General features: G+C 34.5%; 3 protein-coding genes across 3 annotated transcripts in view; 2 read left to right on the top strand and 1 right to left on the bottom strand.

Annotated features, from left to right (window-relative positions):
* The window catches only part of ier3 (immediate early response 3), a 308,099-nt gene that overhangs the window by 47,241 nt on the left and 248,521 nt on the right, over positions 1–12,337 (bottom strand). The window lies entirely within an intron of this gene.
* On the top strand, positions 1,242–9,699 carry LOC127957326 (solute carrier family 2, facilitated glucose transporter member 11-like). The gene is made up of 12 exons (XM_052555819.1): positions 1,242–1,492; positions 2,358–2,456; positions 3,111–3,271; positions 3,406–3,530; positions 4,361–4,490; positions 4,665–4,813; positions 5,942–6,129; positions 7,133–7,243; positions 7,551–7,652; positions 7,832–7,907; positions 8,690–8,817; positions 9,056–9,699. The coding sequence occupies exons 1-12, from the start codon at positions 1,454–1,456 to the stop codon at positions 9,242–9,244; spliced, it is 1,497 nt and encodes a 498-aa protein (XP_052411779.1). The 5' UTR covers positions 1,242–1,453; the 3' UTR covers positions 9,245–9,699.
* LOC127957338 (glutathione S-transferase theta-1) lies at positions 10,131–11,981 on the top strand. The gene is made up of 5 exons (XM_052555835.1): positions 10,131–10,468; positions 10,646–10,733; positions 10,867–11,017; positions 11,107–11,280; positions 11,431–11,981. Exons 1-5 carry the CDS (start codon positions 10,345–10,347, stop codon positions 11,575–11,577), a joined length of 684 nt encoding a protein of 227 aa, XP_052411795.1. The 5' UTR covers positions 10,131–10,344; the 3' UTR covers positions 11,578–11,981.

Here is a 12,337-nt window from a genome sequence, read left to right as displayed (position 1 = left end):
CACATTTTTTACATTTATACAGATATAAATAGTATATAATATATATTTATTACATTAAAAATAAGTCAAATAACTTGTCTTTTCCATCAATTATTTATTTTTAAACAACATATATGTCTTCTCAGCTTTATGGTTGTTCTTTAAAGATATTAAAGAATAAAAAAAATTTTTAAGGCCGTGGAAAATAGTGTTAAGTTAATTCAAATTAAGCTAAAGAAATTATGTTGAAAATGTGTTTAGGGACAAAACACGTAAATGTCGTGGTAAAAAGTAAACACGTGCCCTATATTCAGCAAGAATTAATAACTTAAAAAAAAAAAAAAAAAAAAAAAAAAAAATATATATATATATATATATATATATATATATATATATATATATATATATATATATATATATATATATATATATATATATATATATAAATAAAAAAACAAAAACTCCCATATCTGCACGGTGCAATATTGTTGTGCAATGTAATTTTAGGTTTCTGAACATAGGCCATTTTTTGTGCATAATAGTATCAATCATTTAACAATGTCTTGAAAAAATTACTTCAATACTTAAGGCAAAGTGGAGTTAAGCATTGAACTATTTTAACACAAGTTTATAAGTTGCTTGTTTGTATACTAAGTTACTAATAATTTTACATTATATTATATTATAAATAATATTATGATTATTTGTAGTTGTAGTATATTCCTGTCAATGCTGCAGAAAGTTAATACTAAGTTAGTTAATAAAATACTAAAGTTAATACAAAAATTTTGTTTTCTAGACTAATTTCTATTTGAAGATCTGCCCTCTTGTGGTCAATGAAGGCATGGCTACTCTCACCAAAACTAGGCCAGTGGTTTAGGCATTACAGAACATCTGATATGTGAAGCAACACAAGATTTCCTTCTGTCTCCAGCATTTGAGATGATCATCGGTATAGCATGAGCTTACCGTTCACCATACTTTAGACTTTAAATGTGCATTATTATTATTATTATTATTTTTGTTTCATAAATGATGATACTGGTGTGGCCAGAGGCTTCCAAACTGGTCGAGTTCCCTATGAATCAGAAAGAGGCTTATGGGCTCTGCAGATCACTTGACTGAAACAGCAACAATGTGCTCTTTGTGATCAAAGGCCAAACAATATAATGCCTGATATAGTTGAATAAATATTTCTACTCACAAAGAACAGCCAACTAGCATTAAGTATTTCATTAGTCATCATTATAAATAACTGTTAGAGGACAATATATTATATGCAAAATTCTGAATGTGTGTCTAAGGTAATTGTAAAGTGGTGGTCAACTGGAGCTTATGATTACACTAATGACTGCACACAGACCTACTGGCCTTCAAAGTTAATCTTTGTAGTGAGACCTAGAAAGCACCATGGAATAACTCAGTTCTTGATCACTCTGAACTTTAAATGTTGTTCTAAATGAATTAACTTAAAATGAATGGCCAAGAAGCGTCTCAGACATTGAGAAGGAAGGTAAGCTTTCAATTGACTTGATTTTATGGTCCACAACAAAGGCTCTCTATATGCATTATCCACAGGATTGAACGTGGAAAAGCAAATGACATGCATGCGTTAAAAGAGAAAAAATATCCTAAAGACACTCTACAGAGCTTCTCAGTGAGGGGAATTCATCCTGAATTAACTCTGAACCCATGCAGTTTTCACTGCTCGTGCTGGACAAGAGCACAATTGTATTTCTGCTGGTATATCTGTTATGCACCTTGTCTAGAGCACTAAGAGCAGTTCTGTCCTAGGATGAGCTCGCATTTCAGAGACAGTCTGAATCCATGATTAAGAGGCGTTTGGAATATTAAATAAAAAATTTCAATTTTTTCAAATATTTTCAACGGGTTTCAAAAATGGGCAAAGACTGCCGGGAGCTTAAGGAAGATCATCCTTTACTTAAAGACTTCACAGAACCAGCTCAACAAATAAAGGTATATGATAAAATAAAATCAATTATTTTTTTATGAAATATATTTGTAAAAATACTATTAAATATTATTATTGTTTTCAAATTATTAAATTGTTTTTTATTATGTAAAAAATATTTAGAATAGTTTTTATTAAACTATTTATTATTAGGTTTTTATGTACTATTCTGCACAGCAATAATGAACAGTGATGGATAGAACATAAAGCTGATTTAAATATTCTATTTTCGAAGTCTTGCATATTACATTATGTTTTAGCAGATTTATTGTAATTTTTATATTTGCATTTATATGACATATTTTCACAACTCTTCACTGTTCTGTTGTTACCCTGATACTCTGTTAACGATGAGCTGAAATCAGAATCACTTCTGAACATGGCTTTTGTTCTCTGTTGACGGCAGGTTCCCAGTAAGTCTCTTCTTCTGGCTGTCTGGGCAGCTGGGATCGGGGGAACGTTTCAATGTGGGTACAATATATCTATCATAAACGCACCTACCAAGGTAAGACGTATGCATTAACGTGATTATTCTCATCACTTATGCCGTTTTTGTGTTTACATCTACAGCAACATGCATTAGTCAGATGGGGTTCAGTACAGCATGCATGTGTGTGATGTATGAGTTATTATTGCAGTAGCCCATCAGACTACAAGTCACATGAAATTTGTAGTAAATATATCTCATGGATTGATTTTTGAATGTGACAAAAATACTGAATCCATTTGTGTGTGTGTGTGTGTATACAGGCAAGACTAATTTTAACTACTGTAAGAGGTATCACTAATACATCAAGAAAATTGTTTTGTATCACTGAAATGTTAAGCCTTAATAATACTTTAAAGTCTGTCTACAGATGCAAATTTTGGATGTTTTCTTTCCAGTAGTCACCTGTATGCATGCAAAACAACAGGCCAAAAGCTTAAAACTGACTGGTGCATGAAAAAACACACTGGTTTTGGCTTTAGTGTCTGTTCTGCCTTAATTGCTAACCCAGGTTAACCTCAATTTTCATGCTTTATCTTAGATTAGTAACTGACCTACTAAGAACTGCTTTCTTCTGTGGGATATAAATGAAGATCATTTGTGTCTCAGTGTTCTGTTTGTGTTATTATTCATCAAGTTAATGCCAGGCAGTATTTATTCTCTTTCTCTCAGGCTGTACAGAACTTCATTAATCAGACATGGACTGAGCGCTACAACACTGAGATCTCCACCCAGGTGCTCACACTCCTCTGGTCCACCATAGTGTCCATATTCACTCTCGGTGGACTTGTGGGGACGTCTGTGGGGGGAACTCTGGCCATTAGATTTGGAAGGTGAATTCCAGCCAGAAATACTGTACAGAACATATTTGAATGACGTGAGCAAATGTACAAGGCACATCAAATGTGAAGTTTTTAGGGATGTCACAGCCCTGTTTAAATGAATTTCTAATCCTTTTTTTTTTCAGGAAAGGGACACTACTGTTCAACAACACCTTTGCTCTGTTGGCTGCCTTCTTCATGGGCTTGAGTTATCCCTCCAGCTCTTTTGAGCTTTTAATCGTTGGCCGCTTCTTGACGGGAGTAAATGCAGGTATATCAAATTTCCAGAAAAGTAGTGATGGTTGATCAGTTTTGTATTAGTTTTCAGTAAACATTGCAGAAATATCCCAAAGTTATTTCATAAGGAATTAGTTCATTTTATTCCACAAGAATGCTTTAAAGTGATCAAAATTATATTATTAGAAGGATTAATTATTCTGTTTCAGATTAGAAATTTCTACTCACTATTCTATTCAAAGAATCCTGAAGAAAATGCATCACAGTTTCCACAATAAAAGCACTGTCTTCAGCATCTCTAATAATAATGAAGAATGAGAAATGTTTCTTGAGCAGCACATTAGCATATTAGATATGATATATTAGAATGATTTCTGAAGGATAATGTGACTGAAGACTGAAGTAAATCAGCTTAACTACCTTTGAATCATAACAAGGAATAAAAATAAGGTCTATATATATAAAGAAAAGGTACAAAAAGCACATATATTTTAAACTAATAATTTGCTCACAAATACTGATTTTTTAATTTATTAATTTTTTTTCTAATATTTGCACACAAAAAATAAAATAAAAATAATAATATAATATAATATAATATAATATTATATTATATAATATAATTACTTTTTTTTAATTATTATAATTTTTGGGGTAAGCAGTGAAAAAAAAACAAATAAATGTAAAGCAGTTTCATGTTATTGCATTTATTTTATTTTTTTTCTGTAATGGATACAATTTGTTGGTGCCTTTATGATAAATTGCATGTGCTTTTCCTCAATGAGAAGCCTTCTGAATCAAGTAACAAAACATTATAAGTGTATGTTTGTGATCTCATATCTGACATCTTATTTAAAATAACAGGTATCGCAATATGTGCGCAGCCGCTGTATATTGGTGAGATCGCACCGAGAGCTCTGCGTGGTGCCATGGCGATGGGAACTTCCATTTTCATCACCGGAGGGATCCTAACAGGACAAGTGATTGGCCTCAAGTAAGAAAAAAGGAAGTCATTCTCCATATAAAGAATTTGAAGAGGGACAACTCATTCAAGCTCAACACAATGAAAAGCATGTAGAATAAAATAGATTCCTCTTATGGCATGTCTGATGAGATTTATAAAGATGTTAAGACTCATGTTTTGTGTGTTTTTGTGTGTGTGTGTCAGTGAGTTGTTAGGTAAGGAGGAGTACTGGCCCATCCTCTTGTCCACCGTCTGTATTCCAGCCATAATGCAGCTGTTGACTCTTCCCTGGTTCCCCGAGAGCCCTCGCTACCTGCTCATCGACCGCGGAGATGATGGCGCCTGCCAACAGGGTACAGCATGCTTTTATAACTATGTTGCACAATTGTTTAAAAAAATGATTTGTTGTAAGGCTAGAAGGATGTGGTTGGATAATACACATTTTTAGAGGTTATGATAAAACTTAGACTTTGAATTCCCTGAATCCTATTTCTCTCTTTGCTGTCCTTTGTATTCTATTTTATTTTATTTTGGATGGCTGAGGTCAGTTTAAATACACTATCATTGAAACATTTGGGGTTGGCAGCTCAATTCTTCTTCTTATTAATGTTAAAGACATATAAGTCTTGTGGAAACTGTAACTGCTTTTCTTTTCATGATTTCTTGAATAGAAGAGTGAATACAAAGCTAAAAAAAAACTGCAATATTTTACTACGGTCTCTGTTAAAAATGCCTATGTTTAATATTTAGTGAAACATGAAGTTCAAAAGACCAGCATTTATAAGATGCAATCTTTCGTAACACCATAAATATCTTTCCTGTCACTTGATTTATTTAATGCATCCTTGTCGAGTAAAAAAAATTACATTTATTTGAAAAGAAAATCTTACAAAATAAATACACAAATTAGACTGAGTTGGAAACATACACATTTATGCATTTAGGCTATTTTAATTTTACTGTAAAAGCTATGTGATGAATATATAACAGTCTACAGAAAACAGCAGATTGAAATGTAAATTGTCCATCTGAAATTTCTGCACATTTTCTTAAAAAAAGCATAATAATCCAATATGCCTTGTGTAATAATTCAGAAATGTAATTCTTTTTTATTTTTATATTTTAATAAATAAATCAATGAAGATAAAATGATTAATCAACAACCCAACAATCCTCCATGAAAATGTTCATTGTTTCCTGCTTGAGTTTTTGGCAAGTATAAGATCACGAGACACATATAAACTCATGGTTCCACTGAAAGAAAGATGGTGTTGTCATCTCAGCTGCATATACCTGTAACCACAAAATCAGATTGTTCAAAGACTGAGGCGTAAAACCTCATTGGAATGAACACACTTGAATGGATGTCATAATGTGAGCACCCTGTAGGGAGCTAAATCCAACCGTTGAGCCGTAACCAACAACAAGAGCGAGGGCAAGAGAATCTCGCCAGTAAAGGAATGTTACGCTCTTTCTTTCAGCTCTAATGTGGTTCCATGGCCCAGATAAGTACCACGGAGAAAAGGAGGACATAGAGAGAGAGCGGGTCAGTGCGGATGGTATTAAACCCAAAAAGCCCTGGGAGCTTTTTACGGACACCAGTCTTCGCTGGCAGCTCCTGACCCTTTCCGTGATCCACACGTCCCAGCAACTCAACGGCATTAATGCGGTGTGTATCTCACCCCGACAGCAGGAAACAACATCACATCAGTGTCTTGGATTAACTTTGACTGCTGATGTGTGCTCTATTAAAACCACAAAACACCCCCTCCCTTCAAAACGGCATGTGATCGGCCTGCTGTACTTTAAATCCTGATCTTTTCATGAGCAAATCATGTATCTCCTACTGTATAATGGCATGAAAGTGATTTTGCACACATGCTTATAAGCTTTCATGGAGTGTCATGTGAGATACAACAGTAGAACTGTAAAGCCAATGGTGAACCACTGAAATGTCTCTAACGTGACCGCACCTAAGAAAACATTTTAAAACGTTGTGTTTGCAATTATTTTTGCTAATAAGTGACTAATTCTGCAAACTCGTCATTAGTTCCAGTTCATGTTGTCTGCATCCTTTCTCTCTGTTACTGTTATTTGTTAGCCTGCTATATAGCCAGTAGCTATTGAAAAAAATAATATGATATATATATATAATTTAATTTAATTTAAATTTAATATATATATATATATATATATATATATATATATATATATATATATATATATATATATATATATATTATTATTATTAATATTTTTTTTTAAACAGTTTTGCAGTTCTACAGTTTTGCAAAGAGAACCATTCGGTCCAATGATGGAAACGAGTCTTTGTGTTAAGTTTTATCGACACTGTGCAAATTCTACACAAATTTCAGATCTCATGTACTGTACACCATTGCCAATATATTAACAGTTAATTTGCGAAAAACAATAACTACTTAACATTTAACATGTTTTTTTTTTCATTGTGCATTCCAATTAATCTCAATCCACCTTCAGTTGCGTTATTTTGATTAGCTAAAAATAACTAAAAAATACAGCTAAGTAACACAATAAAACACAATAAAAACATGATGACATAATAAAAAACATGATATTTAAAAAATAAAACAAAATCTGAGTAATCTGTTTTTGCAAATAAACTCTTCATATGTATGTGTCGTTTCCTTTAGATTTATTTCTATGCAGACTATGTGTTCACCCAGGCTGGGATTCCAGCTGCCAAGATTCCGTACGCTACGGTGGGAACTGGAGCTTGTGAGTGTATCACCGCACTGACATGTGTAAGCCTGGAATTTTTCTCAGAATCTATTGGTACTGTAGATCAGGCGTGGACACACTCAGTCCTAGAGGGCCAATGCCTGCTGATGATAAAGAAGTGTTCCACTTAGCTAAATCACACCTAAACCCAGTTTTTGAAAGGTCAAAAAGTGTCATTATCCAGCTTCAGTCAGTTGAGCGTTGGTTCAGATTCAGTCCTGTATAACCGTGTAAAGCTAATCAATTATGAAGCAAGTTGAGTTCAGCTGTAGGCAGCTCTGCAGAAGAGTCTGTTCACAGATGATTCAAACTGATATTTGTGTGTTTCAGGGTCTTCTGATCGAATCTCTGGGAAGAAGAGCTCTGATTATCGGTGGATACTCTCTCATGAGCGTGTGTTGTGTCTGTTTCACCATCACCTTCACATTTCAGGTCTAGTGACCTAATACCTGCTGTTTTTTCCCCTGCACTGTGCCAATATTTTATTATCATGTCGCTAGTGTATAAACTAGAATCATACTTATACGGTTATGTTGAAACATGGCCTACAGATTGAATCTGTTTAAATGTATGCAGATTTACTGATGTTTGTTTGGTGTTTTCCCTCACAGGAGTCCAGTCCTTGGGTTCCTTACCTTAGTATGATTTGTGTTTTTGCCTTCATTCTCAGTTTTGGCCTTGGACCAGGTGAATGAATGAGTACAAAAGAAAGAAAGCAAAGAAGGAAGATTACAGTGCATGCATGTTTTAACAGTAAAGTAATAGATCACTCAGAAATGAAAACTGGTAGAAAAAGTGCTCACCCTCGGGCCAGCCAAGATGAGTTTGTTTCTTCATTGGAACAGATCCTGGAGAATTGTGGCATTACATTACTTGCTTACCAGTGGATCCTTTGCAGTGAATGGGTGCCGTCAAAATGAGAGTCTAAACAGCTGATAAAAACATCACAATAATCCATAAGTAATCCACGTCACTTCATTCCATCAATTAACTTGTGAAGCAAAAAGCTGCACATTTGTAAAAAACAAACAAACCCATCATTAAGACGCTTATAACTTCAAAATGTAATAAGAGTCTGTATTGCTTTTTCCAGTGAAAACGTCATATGAATCAGGAGAGAAATATGCACAGATCAAGCAGTTTAATCTATTAAAATTCCTTAATGATAGATTTGTTCCTTAAAAAACAAGCAGTTGTGGATCAGGTTTATATCAGCTGTTTGGACTCTCATTCTGACGGCACCCATTCACTGCAGATGGTACACTGTTGTGCAAGTGATGTAATGATACAGTTTTCCAAATCTGTCCCAATGAAGAAATACATTTTTGGATGCCCTGAGGGTGAGTAAATTTTCATTTTTGGGTGAACTATTCCTTTGATAAGAACTCATCTTTATCCTGATTGTAATATTGGTACACGCTGATTTAGTTTGATCAGTAATATTAATGCGCTTTTTTTTTGTGCTGTAGGTGGTGTGACAAACATTTTAACAACAGAGCTGTTTACCCAAACCGATCGGCCTGCTGCGTACATGATCGGCGGATCTATCAACTGGATCGCTTTCTTCTTCATTGGCATGATCTTTCCATTTATTGTGGTATATATGAGCACATTCTTTTCCTTTTATTGAGATATGGTTACTCAGTTTTTCATTATTTTGAATTTCACAAAACAGTTGTATTTCTCCAAGATCCAGGACCTTATTTACTGTGCAGATTCTGTAAAAAACATTCCAAAGATGTGATTTGTTAATTACTTTTGGATGAGAGTTATCAAAAACAGTGGAATTGAAATGTTTTGTTTTTAACAAACTTCTCTTTCTCAATTTCTCTCAGAGTGGACTAAAGCAGTACTGCTTCCTTGTTTTCCTCGTTGTCTGTTGCTTGGTGGCGACTTACATCTTCTTTGTGGTCCCTGAGACCAAGAACAAGACCTTTCTGGAGATCCAGAGTGAGTTTCATTATAGAAAGAAGCTCATTGCTGTCAGTGGTACTGAAGGCCCTCTACTGTCCACACCGATGTAAAACACACGATAAATTTACAAAGCACTGTATTTTAAAGGCCTTTATTATGTATGTGTACTTATGTATGAATGTGCTAAAAATACCTAGAGATGTAAATCCAGAAAATATCTATAATGTCTCATTTGTGACACAGACACTGCACTACATCATGTGCCTTCAAAATGAATACAGCCTTTTAAAGCAGGGAAAGTCACATGATGGCAGGGACTTTCAGTAGTAGGCTATTACATCTTGGATGTGTTTTATACAAATGAATACGGGTAAAACTACTATGCAGAAATACTACACAGTACTGTTTTGAATCAGTGTACTTGTATGATACTGGTTTCTGTAATTAATTTTACCAATACCATATTATAATCTTAAGCAAGAAACATTTAATGAAATCATACAATTAATCATACTTGAATTTATTTGAATGTCAGCAACAGTTTTGTCAATAAAGGAAATGTTTGCAAAACACAATTGTTTGTATCTTTCACAAAAAGTCAGGTATTTCTTATTGTTAACATTCTCAAAGTTTGCAGATCCTTTACAAGCACTAATTCACTGCGTGAATCAATCTTGAATTCGCTTCATTTTAAAGTCAACAAACATTTTGAGAAAATTATAACAATACAATTTTATTTTTTTCCGTAACATATTGTAAAGGCTTTATCTCTGTCTTTCTCTCTCTATATATACATATACATTTAACAAAGATTTATTTACGTTCCACACAGTGTCATTATTCAGACGTAAATTATTATTGAAAGGGCAGCTGAATCCACGTACAACGCGTGTTCACGTGGTATGTGTTGTTTTTCTCAACGCTGATACGGATCTACCAATCACTGTCGTTTACATTTACAAATATATGATCTAATAGAGATACTGTTTTCCAGTTTAAATCACTGAGATTCATATCTCTAAAGTAACATTTTATTTAGTTTTCATTTGCCTCGAGACAAACATTTTTAAAGCGTTTTTCGCGGTTGTGAGCCTCTATCCGCCCGCTGCAGCAGGAAGAAACCTTTGTGACAGCTTGTGATTGGACTATCCAGAATGAAACTGGGCAAAGCAGGAATTCATGTTGTTTCTGACTACAGTTATAGTTGACTATGGCTGGCAGACAGGCAGTGAAAGCGTACTTGGATCTCTTGTCGCAGCCATGCAGGGCTTTACTTATATTCCTTAAACACAACAGAATACCACATACGGTGGAACTCGTTGCGTTACGAAAAGGTGAGCAACATTGTTATGAGTGTGTTGTTCAGAGGAGGCAGTGCAGTGTGCACTTGTAAAGACTGTACAAAGACTCTGTACAAAGGTTACATAGCCCTAGCTGTCTATATTTATTTCAGAATGTTGTATGCTTTTTATTATTTGAACTTCATCCTGCATTAACCTTCACAACTATAGGGCAGCACAAAACACCTGAGTTCTCCAAACTCAACCCAATGCAAAAAGTGCCAGTGTTGGACGACAATGGATTCGTGCTTACTGAGAGGTATGGAAAGACTCCAGTTGTAAAAAATAGGAAACCTTTGGTTAAAAGAGCATTTGGAAATTATTATTTCTATTAGTAGTATTTTAATGTTATTTGAAATTTTCTTTCTATTATTAACCATCCTGTTTGACAGTGATGCTATATTGAAGTATCTGGCGACAACCTACAATGTCCCTGATCACTGGTACCCCAAACTGCCAGAGAAGAGAGCCAGAGTGGATGAGTACACGGCCTGGCATCATGTGAACACACGTATGCATGCTTCCACAGTCTTCCTGCAAGAGGTAGGCTTTGACATGACATTTCAAGCAGTGATGTTATTCTTCATCAAATATTGTTTTTAAAATCTTTTTTGACTTGTATTCCTGTATAGGTTATATTTCCAAACATGGGACAGCCAACAAATCCTGCGAAGTTTAAAAAAGCACTGACAGACCTGGATGGCACACTGGACATGCTGGAAAACATGTTTTTAAAGAGACAGGCCTTCCTGTGTGGTCATGACATCTCACTGGCTGACCTTTTAGCAATTTGTGAGCTCATGCAGGTACAGTAAGAACTTAGAGATGCTAAACATATTGTAAAGTTCATTGCAGTTAGAGGCCATTATGGATCATTAATTAGGACGAAATTGAAGATTTATGCACAATTCTGCATGCAAAAACAAAAATAGAGTTAATTTGATTGTTTCTTTCAGCCCATGTGCAGCGGGAGGGACGTTCTGAAGGACAGACCCAAACTGCAGAGTTGGAGGAGTCGAGTCCAGTCAGCGCTCTCTGACTCCTTTGATGAAGCTCACTCTGTTGTCTATCAAATAAGGCAGAAGTTCACAGCTAAATTGTGAAAAATCAACTCTCTATTATAGAAGATTTTATGTCATTAATCATACATTTAATGATTAATATGGCATCTGTTCAACATGGATATGCAGTTTGTGCAATATCATGTTTAATATTTTCAAAAGAGGCATATACAGTATCCATATATATGCATGTAAATAAGAGGCCTGCATATCTATACAACATGGTAGTGTGGTTTTCTAAATGAATAAAACTGTGAAGATTCAAATATAATTGAAAATGTTAAAACATTTTATTGTTGACAGGAACTGGTAAAAGAAGACTACAAGTGTTAAAGTGTGTGAACGTCAAGACCCAGGTTTGCTCTTGAATGATGCTTTTCTTCTCACTCTTGTGCCTTACCTTTCTGTGATGGATATGTCCAATTAAATCAGTTCAGTTAATAATATGCGGTTTAATGTTGTATATCACATTCACAACAAAAACATCCTGCTCTTTTTCTTGAAATTTAGACAGTGGGTCTCATTCACTTATAATTGCGTAAATTATTCGTATTTATAGCACATTCAAACTTCTCACAAAAACTTTACTCCTAATTCACAACCGGGTAGGACTCAAATAATTTGTTCTTAACCTTGTGCTAATGTTAGTGAATTTTGAGTATTTTAAACTAGCGGCTGCATGCAGTCATTTGCATAAAACACGCCCAGACTATCTCCATATAAGGACATTTTGCACATTTCCTTTTTTAGACTTTAATATGGGAGTAGAATCGTTGCCTAATTCCAAATAAATAGATTATGA

Source organism: Carassius gibelio, chromosome B5 (assembly GCF_023724105.1).
Source record: "Carassius gibelio isolate Cgi1373 ecotype wild population from Czech Republic chromosome B5, carGib1.2-hapl.c, whole genome shotgun sequence".
NCBI classification, from domain to species: Eukaryota; Metazoa; Chordata; class Actinopteri; order Cypriniformes; family Cyprinidae; genus Carassius; species Carassius gibelio.
Note: the sequence above shows the minus strand (reverse complement) of the source record. Positions and strands in the feature narration are given on the sequence as shown.